This window comes from Aptenodytes forsteri, unplaced genomic scaffold (assembly GCF_000699145.1).
Source record: "Aptenodytes forsteri isolate BGI_AS27 unplaced genomic scaffold, ASM69914v1 Scaffold92, whole genome shotgun sequence".
NCBI lineage: Eukaryota > Metazoa > Chordata > Aves > Sphenisciformes > Spheniscidae > Aptenodytes > Aptenodytes forsteri.
In genome coordinates, this window is record NW_008794581.1 from 5,778,439 (window position 1) to 5,797,833 (window position 19,395).

General features: G+C 40.4%; 1 protein-coding gene across 1 annotated transcript in view; it reads left to right on the top strand.

The window, feature by feature from the left end:
* The window catches only part of ANKRD55 (ankyrin repeat domain 55), a 52,438-nt gene that overhangs the window by 29,724 nt on the left and 3,319 nt on the right, over nucleotides 1–19,395 (top strand). The window contains exons 7-10 of the mRNA XM_019470258.1: nucleotides 2,278–2,462; nucleotides 4,184–4,351; nucleotides 5,779–6,440; nucleotides 11,973–12,071. Coding sequence (XP_019325803.1) covers nucleotides 2,278–2,462; nucleotides 4,184–4,351; nucleotides 5,779–6,440; nucleotides 11,973–12,071 — 1,114 coding nt within the window. The remainder of the gene's footprint in view (nucleotides 1–2,277; nucleotides 2,463–4,183; nucleotides 4,352–5,778; nucleotides 6,441–11,972; nucleotides 12,072–19,395) is intronic.

Genomic DNA, 19,395 nt, shown 5'->3' on the forward strand with positions numbered 1-19,395 from the left:
GCAAAAACAGGAATCTGTATCCCAAGAGTGGAGAAGAAAAGTGTGTAGAAGAGGCTTGAGATATAACAGATGACTATCCATCTTTAAAAGATATATTTAGAATAAGTAGACATCTTACAAAATAATAGGCAAAAGTACGGAGAAGCAAAAGAATTTGTATTTCAAAATCAAGAAGTAAAGAGTAATAATTAAATGTTGAATACAGGCTGGAAGGAAATTAGTTGCAGGGATAAGGCTTGAAATCAATCTTGCTTAATATTTTCATGATAACTTGGCACAAAATACAGGGGCTTTCTGATGAAATCTGCCAATAACAAAAAACTGGAATACATTAACAGAAAAGAATGGGGATATCATACAGGGGAAGCTGGACCACCTTCAAGTCTAGAGTAATACAAAGAGGACAAAATTGAATAGGATAAAACATTTAAGTCATGCACTTGGGTGCTAATTACAGAACGTATTCCCGGAAACTAGAAACTCTATGTTTGGAAACGACTATGGAAGAGAAGTACCAAGGTATAAAGGGTTATTCCAAAATGACTAGGAGCTTCCAATTGGACACAGCCGTGAATAAGGCAAATGCTGTTCTATGACACACAAAAAGAGGTATTTCTAACACAAATAGGGAAGAGCTAGTGTCATTGTACAAAGACCTGGCAAAAATGTCTGTGTATGACTAGGTACAATTTTAATCACCCCTCTCCAAGGATACACAACTAAAACACAAAAGGAGAAGGGTTAGTAGGTTGATGAGAGAAATAGAAAGCATATTTTACAAGGAAAACTTAAAAGACCTCGATTGATTAGAGCAGCAAGAGGACAGCTCAGAAGGGATATGATGATTATCTATAAATACATCTGAAGAACAAATACCAGTTAGAGGAAAGAAGTATTTAATCTAAATAATAATGCTGGCACAGAAACAAAGGGACATAAATCAGCCGTGAGTATGAATAGAAATTAGAGATACTAATCATCAAAGCAAAAAAGTTCTTGAACTGCCTTCCTTTGGGAGTAATGGGGACAAAAAAGCTAATTGCTTTTAATGGACACAGTAAGTTTATGAAAGGGATGATGTAACATATCTGCAAGTGATTACAGGGATTGAATTTGATGATCTAGAAAGACCTTTCCAGCCTTGTGTTTCTATGTTGTTATTGTCCTGGGTTTCGACTGGGATAGAGTTGGTTTTCTTCCTAGCAGCTGGTACAATGCTGTGTTTTGGATTTAGGATGAGAACAAAGTTGATAACACACCGATGTTTTAGTTGTTGCTAGGTAATGCTTACACTAGCCAAGGACTTTTCAGCTTCCCATACTCTGCCAGCGAGGAGGTGCACAAGAAGCCGGGAGGGGGCACAGCCAGGACAGCTGACCCAAACTGGCCACAGGGATATTCCATACCATGTGATGTCATGCTCAGCATATAAGCTGGGGGGAGTTGGCTGGGGGAGCAGCGATCGCTGCTTGGGGACTGGCTGGGTGTCGGTCGGCAGGTGGTGAGCGGTTGCGTCACTTCCCCTCATTATTATTATTATTATTTCAAGTATTAAACTGTTCTTATCTCAACCCATGAGTTTTCTTACTTTTCTTACTTTTGCTCTCCCCCATCCCACCAGGGTGGGGAGTGCGCGAGCGGCTGTGTGGTGCTCAGTTGCCGTCTGGGGTTAAACCACGACAGTTATAAAAAAATCATTAATCCTTTTTCTCTATTTCCACCAGGTTAGGATATAAACTGTTCAGTTTCATTTGTGGGTTAGAGAACAATGTCGCCTTTCTATTAAGACACTGAAGCACTGGAGCAAACTAGCTAAGACACTGTTCAAGAACCACTAGAGCAAATATTTGACATGGCTTTCCTAGGTGTACTTGGACAGGCTTACAGAAGTGGGTTGGTCTTTTGAGGTCCTTTCCAACCCTAAATTTCTATGAGAAAATATAGGCTCATATCTTTCTGGACTCTGGCTTAGCAAAACAGCAAAAACCCCAAGTTATTTCTGAGAAAGCTGTTGAGTAATTTACACTCTCTAACTTTTGGAGATATTTGCAGTGGTACATTATTTATTATTTTTCCAGTGTTCAAAGTGTTCTAGGAAATTCATAAAGCAAACCCAATTCCCAGCAGGAGATTGGAAGCTTTTGGCTTTCATACCTGGAGAGTCTGGTATACACAAAACAAAATACCATTATTGTATTTAGCCTTCTCTAGCAGACAAAATGCAGTTTGGTGTGAGCTCCATTGTAAAATGCTTTTCTTCTCTGAACTTCCTCCCAGAGTGGCAACAGGATTCTGTGTTCCATCATTCTGGACCACTACCAGGGACCATCAATAATAAACTACGATGATGAGAATGGCAAAACATGTATGCACATTGCTGCTGCTGCAGGCTACAGTGATATTATCAGTGAGCTGGCTAAAGTCCCAGAGTGCAACCTGCAGGCCCTTGATGTGGATGACAGGTAACCATGGAAACTCTGAAACTGAAATTGCTGCTTCCTTTCTATTAACCTGAGACTAGCTCTGTTTATTCTACAATCGTGTTTCCTGTTTCACAGGCCATGGCCTAGTTAATGAACTGCACTTACAGAGAACCATGCCTGCTCAGAAACACTGCAAAGCAGTCCAGCTCATATATATCATATCTAGTATAATAGCTGACTAGTAGTAAATTAGTTAACGTTGTGTTTCTGGTAGGAAATGATAAGATTATGTGTGAAAGGACTTTGTCACCACTTGACTTAACTTCTTTCAATCAAAAGTGAACATTATTTTCAAAACAATAGAACAGGATCCTACAACTTGAAGCTGGGATCCTGCTGTTATTTGTATTTAAGAAATGGCAATGTTCCCTTGTTGCATTTAAGATGCTAACACAGTACTCCTATAGGACCAGAGGACCTTCACCTTCCATTCTGACAAAGCATTTGACTCCTTCCAGGATGAAATTGCTATATCATAAGTGCAGAAGGGTCACCTTCTTTCCTCTTTTTCACCCCACACCTACCTCCCTTGGAACTTTGCTTGTAAATTTATTTAATCAAACAGAACCAACTGACTGTTCACATTGATTATCCTGCTCAGTGGAGCAAAACCCAAGGTTTTCTTGGCTTAGGCCTTCAGGTACTTAAAATAATAGCATTCTTGATGGAAAAGTGCAATAAAATGGAACAGGAATAAAACCAACAGGGTCCTGGAGAAGTTTCTAAGCATCAGTAAAATGTAGTTGAGAAGGCTGTGTTTCTACGGAAAGAAGGGCAAAGGGAGGAGTTTAACTACACTTAAGAGCTCAGTAAGACACGCCCTCCTATTACATGTTCTCAGATATTTCCATAGAAGGTATTACACTTGAAGAGGGGAAAAGATAAGCTGTTCATTATAAACACACAGTAGATTTCCATTTTATTGTGTTTCTGACTGCACCCATCTGAAATCACTGGGATTGCAAAGGAACAGGCAAAGAAAAGTCAATTTTATTTTTATTCTTGCAGTTTTCTTATGGTGTTTTCTGTGCTTTCAGATTTTTCACAACAGCAAAATATTACAATTTGGAAACTGGACAAAAGTTTCCAAAGACAAGATGCAAATCTTCTGCCAAGCAGAAAATCAGTTTGATTCTCCTACACAGTTTCAAGACAATTATATCTGCTCCAGTCTGTGCCCATAAAAGAACACAGAAACTGGCAAAGGGGCAATGACAGGCTGGTAGATGTGTCCAGTGCTTCTCATTCATCTGAGGGAGGCTTCATCTCCTATTACCTTCATGGAGAGCCCTGAGCCAAGCATTGCCAATTGTGTTTGGTGTAAAGATGAGAAGAGCTTGTCCCTCTGCAGTGGACACTACAAAGATTTTTTTCAAATTCTGCTCTGAAAACTTCAAGCACTCCTCCCATGCTGCAACTCCAGCAGCGGAAGAGATGCTATTATATAGCATGTATAGGCATTCTGCAGCCCCATATCTACTTTCTCTACAGCTAAATAGATGCACATGGATAGATGCCAGTCTATGGCCTTATTACCACCACTGGCAGCTACATCAGTGTGGCATAAGTTGCTGGAGAATTCCTTAAAATGGATGTCATGAATCTGGACAAGTAGCATAGGAGCACACCTCATTATGTCATTAATAGTTTCAACAGTAAATTTATTCATCTTTTTTAATGATACTCCCCCTTTTCTGTAGGACGCCTTTGCACTGGGCTGCAGCAGCAGGGAAAGCTGACTGTGTGCAGACACTCCTAGAGCTGGGGATAGACACCAGCCCTCGAGACATCAATGAAAACACTCCTCTGACATATGCAATGTACTGTGGGCACACAGCATGCATCAAGCTGCTGTCTCAGGAGAGCAGGTAAAGCAAAAGTTCACATCTTGCTCACATGTTGCCACCAACTAGAAAACAAATTTATTGCTTTTTTTATGCTACTGAAGGGTTTGAGCCCTGGGTGATGTCTCCTCAATTCATATGCAATACTCAGTTCAAGTTTTCCACCAAAATAGCAATGTTAGAATTAGTCATCTACTGAAGATTCATCACTGCCGTTACGGTGCTAGTCTGCCGATCAGCAGCGGGTTCTGAACCAAGAAGATGTGAGTATAGCTCTTGCTCAGTCACCTTTGTGCAGAAAATTTATCTTACAGAGTAATTTCAGCCCTCAGATATATGCTTTCCACTTTTTTGAAATCTCTGTGCACTAGCTGTGTGTTCATGTAGTCAGGCAGAGGGATAGACTGAACACAAAAGCAGCTTTGCCAGATAGACAATAAAATAAATTTCAGGTTTTCATCCTCAGGGTAAGGGCTTGGGAGTGTTTTCCTAGCCTTCCTTAGTTCTCTACCTTGATTGTCTCTTCTTATTCTGAGGTTTTTTTCTGTTAAAAAGTATAATTCTTTTACCATTGCTTATGATCTTCCTCTCTCCTTGTATTTCTCATGTTTCAGCAACTGTCATGTAATTCATTTCAGTTCTTCAACTCTGGTAAAGAGCATGCACTTATAAAGACATTTATCATCACATTTCTTTGTGCTTTCTCCTCCTTTCCAGTCAGCAGTTAGTATTATTTCCTGTGTTACAAATTGTGAGACATGGGTTACAGTACCTCTCCTCCTCCTCCTCCTCCTCCTGTGCTCTGCCTGTCAGAGTAGGTCTGAAATGTTGATTAGTCAAAATCTCATCTAAAAACCACTACAGCAACACCACTGTAGGTAATTATCTTGATAGATCTTCTGAAAATATGCCAGGCCTCTTTAGTACAGGCAAGGCAAGGCAAGGCAAAGCAAGGCAAGGGGAATGGGAAAGGGGAAAGGGGAAAGGGAAAGGGAAAGGGAAAGGGAAAGGGAAAGGAATGATGAACTACTGCCTTTGTTACAGTGTTAGCAATGACTGTGCTGTTAGAAATACCATTTTCCAAACATGACATAATACAAAGACTACTTGGTTTTAAAGATCCGAGCATGTTCTTCTTGTTATTATTGGATCTTGCCTCACCATTAAGAATAATGATTCTGCAGCGGTAGTTGCTGAAACCAGAATGTTTGGTTTTTTTCCTGATAGCTGCACTGAGCCTACAGTAAGATGAGTGTAAGGCAGTGAATCCCATAAGAAAGAGTGAAGTAACATGGTATCATTTTCAGTCTTTGTTAATTACAAATTTGGACTCCTAATTTTCTGCAAATGTGTCTGAACAGTATATACCCCATTTCATGGGCTAACACAGACAGTATTTTTTTCATTATTTGGCAATGATGATATCATATTTTGATTTGTACTTCCAGTAGATCTGAGCCACTTCATCAGTTTCCCTCCCAGAACAACAGACTCCTAAAGAAAGAAGGACGATTCAGTATGCTGAACCACATCTTCTCTTGCAAAAAGAAGAAAGATGATCAGAAAACCAGTCAGAAGGAGAGAAGTAGAGACCGATATCCTAGAGAAGAGACCTCAGAAGTAGATGACATCATCACCACTTTTGATTGCATTATGGACACAAACTGCAAAGACATTCCAGATGAGTGTGTGACCACCGTTGACTTTAAAAGAAGGAGTACAGACACAAAGTACCTCATACCAGAAAAGAAGCAACCAGAGTGTCAGGGACTTCTGCCTGTCAGAACCCAGAGCCTCCCCCCAGTTACTGCGGGCAATTCCTTCCTAACTGCTTCCCAGAGCACAATGTCAAGCTTCTCCTCCAGCACCAGCACCCACCATTTTGCACGCAAGTCTCAAAAGAGTAGGAGTGAACACAACTTGCTGGGCCACAGAAGCAGCTACCAGGCTTTGTTGGATGATCCCTGGAACACAGACTCTAACCAACTACTCTCCTACAAAGTCTGTACTAGGACTCCTTCAGGCAAACTGATAAATGGCTTAAACTCTGATAGATCTCACCATGTTCTTTTGTGCCCTCCCCGCCTTCCCTCACTTCCCAGTTCTCCATCAGGTAATTTCTTTCTTCTCTATCTCCCAAATCCTATAATCTCTACTGATGTGGCAAGCTGAGTCAGAAAAAATAGGTAAGTCTGACCCATGACATTTCTATTTCTTTAATGTCTTTTTCAGTTTCTTCTCCCTGTATGTAGTAGCAGTCACAGATAGCATATGGACAGGACATCAGCTGACAGTTGAAGCAAGGTACTTAGGTGTGGGAAATAAGAGATCTAAGTAGGTCTGATGAGCAAGCAAAAAAGCAGGTAGTTAGGAAGCATGTAAGGTACCTGACCAAGATAAGTGCCTCCAGATTACGTATGTGCTTTGTGAATTGCATGTTAACACCCACTGCCATGTCTGCTGTCTTGTGTCGGCATTTAGTCCTGGAACTAGACGTGCAAGGGAACAGTAGTGCCCTCAAATCTCTAACTGTGCTGACAGCTGCTTCTGGATCCAACCAGGTAAGTCCATGTGTGCCATGCTGGACGGCTCTGCACCATGCCACTTTCCCCTTATAGACATATTCTGACTTCAGGCTGTAGTGTCACCCCTTCTCACTCCTCCCATGCTGAGTGCCAGCTCTTTGGTCTAATGTGCTGTTCTTACAGTTTCTCCAAAGCTGAATTCAGGTTGCTAAATTTACAGAGACAGAGTAAATGCTTTTATGTTGTGGTTTGGAAACTGTAATACAACAGTAATGAAGCAGAGCATCAGAATTCTGAAGTAAACTCAAAACCAGGGTTTGGCAGGATTTGGGATCTCGTACTTTGTTTGACTCACATCCATGTTTAAATGAATCTGGCTGGCTGGCCTGCATGCTGGAGTTTACTTCAATATATCGGTGTCTCCAGTTTCATCTCCTTTGGGATTAGTCCCATGCCAAAATTAAACACATCTAGCATGCCTTCCAACCACTGTAATATCCAACTGAAAATGAAGCAAGCAAAAACAATCCCCAAACTTACCAGTACACCATTACAAGGAGTAAACATTACACAATAAGTTAATCCACCCTCGCCCCAACAGGACATGAGCCGTCATCTTCCAGTGGAAAGATGAGTGAACAGAAACCCTGTCTGAGAAGAACCCTCAGTTAGGTCAGGTCACTATCTGAGCTTGCATGATAGTGCAAACTGTACTGACTCCTAAGCGAAGGGATCTATAAAATAGCAAATATTTGTTCACATCTCTAATAATGAGAGTAGACATGCCAATTTCAGAATGACAGGTCATTCTACGTTGTGCAAATAAAGGCTGGAAATAGTTTTTCAGGGTAAAAAGGAGCTATTCAAAAAGTTCCACTTCCTGAACATCAGGCTACATTCCTGAAAGCTTGATAGACCTGGTCTATACGTGTCACTACTTTTTACTGTGCACTTTTCAGCTATTCACTCAACCATAAAAACCCAAAACTCCACGTGGCTAGCAAGTATTGCTCCAGCACGACTCTTTCTACACCAAACTCTGCAAGGTTCAGCTCACGTATGGAAGACGAGAAAACCTGCAGGGCTTCTTTACAACCTAAATATGATAGGGTACAGTGAGGCTGAGATATTTGCGATCATTCATGTTGACAGGAGGAGGAGGAATGAACTCAAACTGGATAAACCAAACCCGAGGACAACTATGGGGAAACATTTCTTGGTGGAATTAGCTAGACTATGAATACATTTTATGTGGAAGTAACTACCATGTTATTTAAAATGTGATTATAGATTTTTCTTAAGACTGTAGAATACTGTATGGTTAAATCCTTGTTTGCTCTGGACAGAAGGACAGGTGGTTTTCTATGAACATCCTATGACAAAAAGCTGCAACCAGCTTAATCAGGATGGACCCTGTGCATCCACTCAGTGCTCCATGATCTGCACAGGGACTCAGTATAGAACCAGCAGTCTACATGCATGAATGAGGGCAAAATCATATCAATTATAGGAAATCTTCTAATTGTTACAATGGAGCTGCCTTTGCATGTCCAAAGGAAGAGTAAGTCATTTTATCTCTGACATTTTATCTCCCTCAGAGAAAAAAAAAGCCTGAGTCTGCCTTAAGCCCAGTTCTCTCTGTACCAGCTCCCTTTAACAAAACTTTCCAACAATAAAAAGATTCCTGTAGCTGGCAAAAAGGACTTCCACTGAAGCATGTGAATTAAAAGCTTGTAAGGAGGCAGAGAGTGTCTGGAATACATTGCACAACCCAGATACTGTCTAACATTTCTTCATGATAAAAAGATCTGCTTATCCCTCTTCATGCCTATGTGTGTGGTTTAAATCTGTCTGCCCCTGTAATTAAAGCCACCTGACTTGCTGTGAATTAGAACTGCATTTACTGTATGAGCTCCAGGGCTTCCAGGTCTCCAGTGCACTGCGCCTGCAGGATTTACAGGGATCAGAAGCAAAGTAAGCCTGGCTCCAGCCCAGCCGGCAGCGCTGTGCAGGCAGCTCTCTCTGGGGAAGGATATTTCCTTGGGTTTTTTTCTGCAGGAGGCCTAGCTGAGGGAAAAAACAACATCAGGTCTTTGAAGGACACTGAAGTGTTAATACTCCCTTTCTTGAGTCATGACTCGGGGGGCTACATGTAATTTCCTAATCACTGAATATTCAGGGCAGGATTATGGGTATCAATAATCCAGGGGAACTCAATTTGAAAATTATTTTCTCAGCTGACACACAGTGTTGATTGTCTTGGATGACCATGCCTTTTATTAAAGTCAGAGCCAATTTTTGTGCTTACTGCTACTAAGGCAGCTGGCACATAGATGGGGATTTTTGGAGGTTTTTTGTTCTGTTCTCTGTGCTCCTGGAAATGAAAGATGAGTCAGTTTACTAGCTGAGCCTTAACACTTACACAAAGGGGAGAGGTTGCTGTGGGTAGCAATGAGACTTACCTTACTATCATGCCACGGGTTTCTTTCAGAATAACTACTTTGTCTTGCCCTCTGCTGGGGAGAGCAAAGATAGACTATACCAAAAACTACTGTCAATATTGCAAGAGTGCTTGCCAGCCACAGTGCTGAGCTGGCATCCACAATCTGAAGCATTTTGTATTTATGAGCTTTGCAATCATCTCTTTTTGCAAGATGTACTGCCATCTACTTTCCACAGGGAAAATGGTGTAAGTAGAGAAATTCCAAGTGATACGAGTAAAAGGAAGCCTGTCTCAAATGTAAGGCAGCTTTTAGCACCCTCTAACCAGCTGCAGCCTCCTCCTATCACCCACTCATCTTTTAGATTACTAACCTTCCAGGTCTAAGGCAATACTTTATTACAGGTTTTATTACAGCAGCCCAGTACCTTCTATTTGCTTGAACAGGTAATGCAAAAAATAGGCTATTATTAAGCTTATGTTGGCATAAGCAGTGTGGTGTAGTCCAACAGGAAGCACTTCTTGGCCAGGAAAGAGTAGAGCAAAGCTGATCACTGTGGCTATATCTTTCTCAAACTGAAGGACTGATTTACAGTAGGACATTCATCATAATGTTTACAACTTTTCCACAAAACACACCACAATGTGTTTCACCTAACTAAATGCAAAGGAAAATCAAAGAACAACCTGTAAAAAATGTCAGAAAATGAAATGCAGAACAGTCCTGCATATTTTATAATAATGAAATTGCCTCCTTTCCATTTCATTCAAAAGTAAATGCCATCATAAATATGCTCTTGGGGATGACAAAAATGATGTCTTAAAGAAAGAAAAACTTTTTTCTCTGCTGTTATGTGGAGCAGACAGAAAGGAAGAGCAGAAGAATACTTCCACTTGATGCCAGAACTTTTAGATAAGGATTCTTTTCCAAGCATTCATATCAGCCTTGCAAACATGACACAAACATTTGTACTGTTGTTTTGCTGCCAGATATCCCCATTTATGAAATAAACATATCTCCTGATAGAAAAAACAACCTCCCATCATCAAAGCCATAATGGTACATACATAATAAGCCATTAGTTCTCAGCATAAGCATCACTGAAACCAACATAACTCGAATTGCACTAATGGGAGCAGCAGGCTTGATTATCTGCTATTTTGGAATTGATATATTTATTTCTTTGTGCACAGTGGATGCGATGTCTAGAGAATAAATTTACCAACTTTTACATCCACTTTTTCATCACCCTGGAGAAGTGTTAAAGACTAAATAAAGAGTAAAACATGGGAAAAGGAAACCAAAGTCTGTTTCTATCAGACATGGGTCATCCATAAGAGATTCTTTGTGCTTTAGCCCAATACACATCAGCTTTACCCACAGGATCCAGTAGATTGATCCAATGTCTATCAACTGCTGTGGTCTTTGGACCAGAATCTTGCTCCATGCTGTGCTGAAGGCTGCACTATAACATCGGGGTTTGTCTGATAAACACCACTTTAGCTCCTTTCACACAGAATTCATTTAGTCAGTAACATAGTTACAGCAGCCAGACAACTACTTCAGTGCACCTCTAGGAAACTGTTCTACAACTATTTTTCCATAGCTTTATCTTGCACAGCCCAGGAATACATAGGTATTTTCAAGTACCAACTACAAAGCCACAAAGGCAATTTATATCATTCCATTTCTTCCTATCGCTTAAGATGTCCTGCTACATCCAGCCTGTGTCCCCCCTCGTCTCTCTGCCGACAGAGCATATGCTTGCTCTGCAATGAGCTATGTTGCAATGCCATGCTGGATGAGCAGCTGTTTGGCAAGACAGCTCAAAACTCTTTACAAGGCTCATCTCAGATATGGGGATTACAAAAAATAAAAATTTGAGGGACTCACGCATCACAGAATAAGATCAACACAGGAAAAGGATCTGGGGAAAATGTTGATTTGGTGCTTGAGTTTCTACTTTTTAAATAATATTTGATGTGTCATTTATGTAGCAAAATGCATTTCATCATCTAACATACTATCTTTTTTAATAGTACTAGACCAAAGTTGACTTTAATCTTAGCCAGTGAAATGCCACAGTTAGCCAATTAACCTTTCATTTTCCAGTATCTATTCTTTTTGGTAAAAATGAAATTGTCATAAACATAGTTTAATAATAAATCAGTATCAGTTTATATCAGTTCCGCTATGTTCTCATCTGCAGCAAAACCCTCTCAAAGCTCATCTTTACTGCTGATAGACTTCCACCAGTCTCATTTTCCAACCAGCAGTTGAACTCCATTTGTGTTCTAGTACTTAGAAAGGCTGAGGCCCTATTAAAAAAATTTGCAAACTAAAGCTTCAATTCTGAAATCAAATCCATCTAGTTGAATATTTCTACAAATTTAGTGTCCAAATATTCTTACATCAACCTAGCTACTGGACTGTGCCTGTTTTAAGACCAATTACTATATTATATGAGAGAAAGTGATAAGGGTACACATGAAGGTTATATTAAATCAGTCACTGTTTTTAATGAATGTAAAGAGAACAAAGCAACAGTTTTTTTCAGTTGGTGGTTTCTTGTTATTACATATTTCTGAGAATTCCTAAGTTTTCTTTTTTACTAGAAGCCAGAGATCTACAGTGTACCATTATTTTCATATGGTAACAGATTATCTTTTTCTTTCACAGGTAAAAATTTTCAACAGATGTCCATAGACCAACCCAAAATAAAAAATCTTACTCCTGTACGGAACAGCCTAGCTCCCATACCCAACTGTGCTCACAAAAGTAAGTATGGGCAAGTCTCAGTTACGGTATCATACTGTGTGCCTCCATCACTGGCGTCTGACAGCTTAAGAGAGGTTTCATGTTCCTTTTTCACAGCATCATAGAATGGCTGACGTTGGAAAGCACCTTTGGAGATTGTCTAGTCTAACCCCCCTGTCCATAGAGAGGTCACCTACAGCAGGTTGCTCAGGATCACATCCAGTTAGGTTTTAAATACCTCTAAGGATGCGGACTACACAACTTCTCTGGGCAACCTGTTCCAGTTTTTGACCACCCTCAGAGTAAAAAAGTTTCTTCTTACTTATTTGTGTCCATTGACTCTTTTCCCTTCATAGGACACCACTGAGAAGAGTCTGTGTCCCTCTTCATTACTCCCCCCAGTCAGGCATTTATACATATTGACAAGATCCCCTGAGCTGCCTTCTCTTCTCAAGGCTGAACAGTCCCAGCTCTTTCAGCCTCCCCTTTGAGGCTGGACACTCTAATCCCTTAATCATCTCCATCACCCTTCGTTGGACTTGCTCCAGTATGTCCATGTCTCTCGTGTACTGGGAGCCCCAGAACTGGACACAGCACTCCAGATGTGTCTCACCAGTGCTGAGTAGAGGGGAAGGATCACCTCCCACAGTCTGCTGGCAACACTTTCCCTAATGCAGCCCTGGATGCTGTTGGCTGTCTTTGCCGCAAGGGCACATTGCTGGCTCATGTTCAGCTTGTTGTCTATCAGGGCCCCCAGGTCCCTTTCTGACAAGTTCCTTTTCAGCTGTTTAATCCTCAGCATGTATTGGTGCAGGGAGTTATTCCTCCCCAGGTGCAGGACTTCACATTTCCCTTTGTAAGAGTCCTGTCTGTCCATTTCTCCAGCCTGTCAAGGTCTCTGAATGGCAGCACACACATCTGCTCTATCAGCCACTCCTCCCAGTTTCATATCATTTGCAAACTTGCAGAAGGTGCACTCTGCCCCATTGTCCAAGTCACTAATGAAGACATTAAATAATATTAGCCCCAGTATCAACTCCTGGGGTATTCCACTAGTGACTGGCCCACCTCCAGCTGGACTTTGTGCTGCTCGTCACAACCCTTTTCTCCAATGAGTTTCATCGAGTTGGCCTAGCAGAAGCGATGTTCGTCAATACAGAGGAGAGTTTGGTTCTACATTTGTTTTCCAGAGCAGAGGTGACTGGAATTCTCACAGACACAGGATTTTTCACTCTCAATTTCACTCTCAGTTGCATATGCCTGTATGACTGTGGTAGCTTTTCATAGGGAGCAGGACATGATGTAACATGACTTACAGGATGTAAAGAGATGGATGACAACAGCCTAATGACTGCATGGCAGAGAAAGGTTGGATATGTGAGATGAAAGCCAGGATAAGGAATGACTCTTCTGCAGACAGCATGAAAAATATCATGACACTGATTTTTGTGTCCTTTTGCTAGCAAAAATTAAACGGAAGAGGATTAGAACAAGATCATCAGGTTTCCAAAAACTTTGTTGTTTTCTGAACGTTACATAGGTGAAAAGATGTTCTATCTCCCTCTGTCTTAAGCACAGCAGATAGACTAGCTTTTACATGAGGACGGGAATCATTCGTTCCTCTCATTCTAACAGCAACTGGTTTAGGTAGCTTCTGTAACACAGGAGCTAAAATAAAGGGATCTAGAGAGCAGCAGCCTTTTTTTTCTCTGCACTTTCAGCCAGCTCCTCATTCCCAAGGCAGTAAGAAGCAAGGTCCCAAAGAGCAGGGAAAGCCTCACCCTGCTCCCACAGCCCCAGCAGAGTGTCAAGACTTAGTGAGTGTCCCAGGCTGGATCCAGCCAGCGACTGGGGTGCTCTTCACATACTGCCCTACTCCCAGCAGTATCCTGCCCTCACATTCTTGTGCTCCACTAAGCGCAAATCCCCTAATGTATTTTGGATGACAATTTGCAGTTTACTATTTGTCATCCTGAAGATCAGCCAGGTCCTAAAGCATTCACATTTCAGAGCTAAATTTAAGATTCATTGCCTCTTATGATCTGAGTTTCAGAAGCAATTCTGCAGCTATAACAATATTACTAAAAACGAAACAGCAGAGGTAGCTTTATAGGGAACATCAGACTGGGTAGGGGAAATGCAGAATCCTGCACTGCTGCTGCACAGTAAATAAGAGAGGAAGAAGAAAAGTAGAGCTATGTGGAATACTGAGGTGGTATTCTCTGCCTGCTCAGAGGAAAGAAATAATCTAACTGCTTTCAAAACCCCAGCTCAAAGTCTTCTATTTTAAGCTTTCTACTAATGTTCTCTGTGCCTTCTAGTTAAAACATAGTTGTAAGCAAAATCCAAAAAAAAAATATTTCATAATCACTGGTGTTCTTGCAGTAATTCATACAAACAGCCAGGATTTTAGTTCTAGTCTCATGCCAAAAACTGTTTTACAAATAAGATACAATTATCACAGTTAATAATCATGGTTTCATTAACTAACACAGCACATTTATCTAGGTGCCATTACTGCTTGAACATCAGTTCAAGCCAGTAACAGAAAAGCCAAGTTATTTGCAAAATAGATTACATTTCTTCTTTGTTAACACAAATGACACATTTGATCCTGGAGCTTTCCAAATAACTGTTTCAGAGCCAAGATTTCACTCATCCTCCCTCCAGCCCTAAAAATATTACTGTTCTGGACACAGCCTTTATCCAGGCAAATGGCTCCAGCAACAAAGTTTGAATATAAAGATTTGTGTTTCTCTAATATTTTTGTTACACAAGATGTGTGTTAAAAACATGCAACAAAGCCAGTGGAAAAAAAAAAAAAAGCAACCAGGGAGCTAGGACAATAAAATAAGCACAAATTAGAAAGAGAACTGAAACTACTCAGAGATTAACAGAAAGAAGAAACATCTCCCAAAAAAAGGAAGGGCGATGAAAAAAAGGAAGAGATGCTTTAATCTCTAAGCAAAAACATTTAAAAATACAAGTTAGGAAGAGGATAATAGGAATGAAACAGTAGCCTAGGGAAAGAGTACTTCAGTGACTTTAAACCAGTTTATAAACTACACCCTCCGGATGTTCCCCGGGGCCAAAGAGGTCCTTCACATGGCTTCTTGAGTAGCCTCAGCACAGCCTGGCTTCTCTGTTATTCTGCATGCTGCTGTTCCACCCCCAGCATACTCTTTCTGTCTCATCACAGACTCTCCCAAGGACCCCTGGAAAAAAGGCTTACAACTATCACACACTGCTTACACAATGCCAAAATAATTTTCCAAACAAATATGGGGCTTCTAGAGAATTCTCTGCTGCTCTTATTTCTTCATGTGGCATAGAAGGACTGAAGCCATAATGAGGTTATTATTTGTTGAACAAACAAAAAAAAAAGATCTATTTCTGCAGGTCATTTAATATTTTCTGGGGATCAATGGCTGGTTTTTTTGTTTATACAAACAAAAAAAAAAGATCTATTTCTGCAGGTCATTTAATATTTTCTGGGGATCAATGGCTGTTTTTGCTGTTAATCCTTATGATTTGAAGTTTCTTCTTTCGCAAGTTAACAGCAAAGGATTCCACAAAGCACCCTCCTCTCTGCAGAGGGCCACCATGGTCCACTGCTTGCAAAAGGAAGAGAGTCTAAGAGCCATCCCTTCTGCTGGAGTACATACTTCTTGGGCAATGCCTCCCTGACAGCCTTATTCTTGCCTCTGCAGTTTGTAATAACAGCCACTTGAGAGTCACTACTGAGTGGAAATGGCTTCCTGAATTAGTAGTTCTTATTGTATCACTAGGTCCTTGGTAGCTGACTCTGCCCTCTGAACATGAATAATTACTGGTGCTTTTGCTGTATATAGCTTCTGGATGTATGGCAACCAGCCTTAAGGGTTCTGTCTCTCACAGACCCCAGTGCTGGGTCCAGGCTTGTGTGTTTCAATACATCATAAACTAATAGCAGTCATTAGATGTATTATTTCAAAGCCATCCATGTACCAGTCCTGAAATTCTTATCAAATGTCCTAAACTGAGTACAGTATGTAGGACTAGGTGGAAAGCATTGATGTTTGGATGCTGGTTTTTACTTCTTTGAATGAGCATGGGATTGTGATGGCTACCTGGTCATGGGGGTGTAGTTAAACTACACTGCTTTTGCCCTACTTAAACCTATCATTAAGGGCTTATCTAGTACGTAAAGTGTTCTGGAGATATTTTACACAGGTGTAAACTTTGAATGCATGAATGTATGCCTATGTTCCAAAGAGGGAAACAAGTGTGCCTCTCAATATGCATTTGGTTTACACAACAAAATTTCAATGAACTCAAAGCATTCTATAATGTGCCAGAAAACAAATGAGCTCATTTATTGTATTTAGCCCTGCCTGATTCACACAAATTCAATACGAACTAAAGCAAAGTATTAATGTTTGGGGGTTTTTCATGCAAAGGAGAACTAAGCGATTTCCTGAACTTCTGAACATGAATGAACCTTGAATATGACGTGTGAATTACACTACATTGCCAAAGGCCAGGTAGCTTTAGTAAACACTGCCTGCTCAGGCCATCACAACTTGAATTGTACTGAAATTAGCATGCAAAGAAAAAAAGAATCTACCAATTTTTTAAATCCTCTCTATAAAGATTCTGCTTTGCCCAAAATAGATACCTGGTGAGTCTTAGAGAATTACCGCTCCTGATAAATAAATAATGAATGATGAAATGAGTATATGGCATATGGTACAAGGGAATATGGCAAGGAGAACTTCAGCCTCTTTTGCACAATGTATATAGTAAAAAAATACATAGATGCAAAGCTTTTTCAGTGCCCACTGCAGACATTAGAGAGGTAACATTTGTTTTTAACAGGGAGAATTTCTGACTTATTAATTATATACTGTGTAAATCTACAGACACAGAGGGCTTGCATGACAAGACTTGTGTGCTTCTGCTTTGCCGAGGCACAGAAGCTGCAGGGTTTCTGCTTGAACTTCTTCAATATATTTCTGACTCGGGCACAGTCTGTGTCCCCAGTTACCTGCAGGACTGTTACTCCCCTAGCCAGTTACTCCCCATCTTGCATTTGGACTTTTGGTGGTTTGGGATTTGTTTGTTTGTTTGTTTTCCCTAAGTGTAGTGGTTTACATTTGCCTTCGCTGAGTTTCATTATCTGAATTTCTTACTGTTTCTCCAATTTATCAAGGTCATTTTGCATTGTAAACTTGTTCTCCGGAAATTACACCTTGAGTGCCTTTTTTTCATCACGTGTGTGTCCACATTATAGTAATGAATCTACCTTTTTTTAAAAAAAAAATTTGTGACAAAGTTAATAATCCTTCCTTATTAAAACTACATAATTTCTCTCTTCTCCTGCATCCACACCGCCCATGTCCCAGTTATTCTTTTTGATGTTGCTTGATGAGCAGGCAGACTTCATAGGTTCAAAGATTCACTTCTGAGAAACACCAACTGTGGGCAGGATTTTAAGTATTTAGGATTTTTTAGGTTAGGTTAACTGACTTGAAATTCCTTAAGTCCTCTTTTCTTGTGTTTTTATTCTACAGCCCTCAAGAAACTCCATCCACTATTCTACCTATAAGTTTCTCACATGTGCTGAACGTTTAGCTTGGTTTGGGGATTTTTTTTAACGTCAAAATTGACTTGTAAGGTCCAGCTTATCACAGGTGCATTGACTGCAGTAGTTACTCAGTTCATACCAGTTGATTATATGGTTTATTATTTCTAAAAAAAATTAGTTCATTTATCAGTTTACCCTCTATTAAAATGGTCCAAAACTAGATTAACTTCAGATGTTTCTCTGGAATTGCACAAGATTTTCATTGGGTTAAGAGAGAATACTCTTCTCCATTCCTCATTTCTGTAGAATTTCCATGAACCTGCACCAGGAAAATTCCTGTCAGAGATTATGAAAAGGGAATAATCAAAGGGGCTGCCAGGAAAAATGCAAACATGAACACTCAGGTTTTCATTGGAGTTAACTAGGAAATGGAATGATAATGACAGGCTGAGATGGTCACCTTCTGAGCAGAGTGCTTTATACCAGGATTCTTCCTGCATGTAAAGAACCAGGACACAAGCATGATACCAATCTGAGGACAAGTGGTTGGCTCAGAAAATAGTTTTTAATACCTGACCACTAGGAAGCATTTGTGGTTAGTTTCGAAGGATGAAGCCAGCAAAATAGACAGAGAATCCAAATGGCCTTTTGGAGGCTGCCATGACTAGTAAGATGAAACTTAAACTAGAACATCTCAGAGGAAAACGATAGCCTCTCATATATTCATCATGACAGATGCAGATGGAGGGAAATCACAGATGGAATGAGAATGCAACCAAGAAAAAATTAATGTGAAAAATTGCAAGGAAGATTCTGTAGCCAAAACAGAGATGGTGTTAACTCCAGTAGGGAACTATTCATATGGTTAAACTGACAAACCTGAACTGTTTGTATATAAAGAGCTTGTGAATAAAATGGAGAATTAAATTAAAAGCTGGGCAGAGCTTTTAATTCCAAGGCAGAGAAAAATAGGTCTGCAATTACGGTTTTGAAGTCTTCTTTTAAAAAATTAGGAAATTAGTTAGTGAGTTGCCTGAATGAAGGAGCTTGAGGATTTCAATTTAGAGAAGATACAGAACTATATTAACTTTAAAGCACAAACAATGTTACGCTGCTGAGTGTAAGGTGGAGATTGAGGATGATCTAAATCCACAGTTTCTTACAAGACCGCCGACACACACAAGATGTAAAACAGCTGTGGCTCTTGTGTTTCAGTGTGGGTAGTAGTGTGCTACAGGGTAATGGGCTACTTTTGTGGTCTGTGACTTGCAGAGCACGTGTGGACCTATCTTCATGATTAACTGTGCCTAGAGCAACCCAGACACAGTGTCCTACGTTCTTCCATTTCATCTTCCTAAGATTTTGATAGGAATTTACCCTGGGTAATAGAGCATCCTCTAAACCACATAGAATTTGTTAAAAATAATACATTCCCATGGAACATTTCTGTTTCAGTCAGCCTGTGGTTTTTGATGAAAAAATGTCTTGTGGAAATCTCTCCAAACAGACCAAGTCTCCTTCAGACAAACTATAGATTCTCTGCTTATCAAAGGTAAACCTTTGAACTTATCAAGTCTTATTGATCACCAAACACAAAGTAAATTGCTTAACACTGGAGTTATAGAATCATAGAATCATAGAATAGTTTGGATTGGAAGGGACCTCTAAAGGTCATCCAAACCAACCCCCCCTGCCGTGGGCAGGGACATCTTCAACTAGATCAGGTTGCTCAGAGCCCCGTCCAGCCTGACCTGGAATGTTTCCAGGGATGGGGCATCC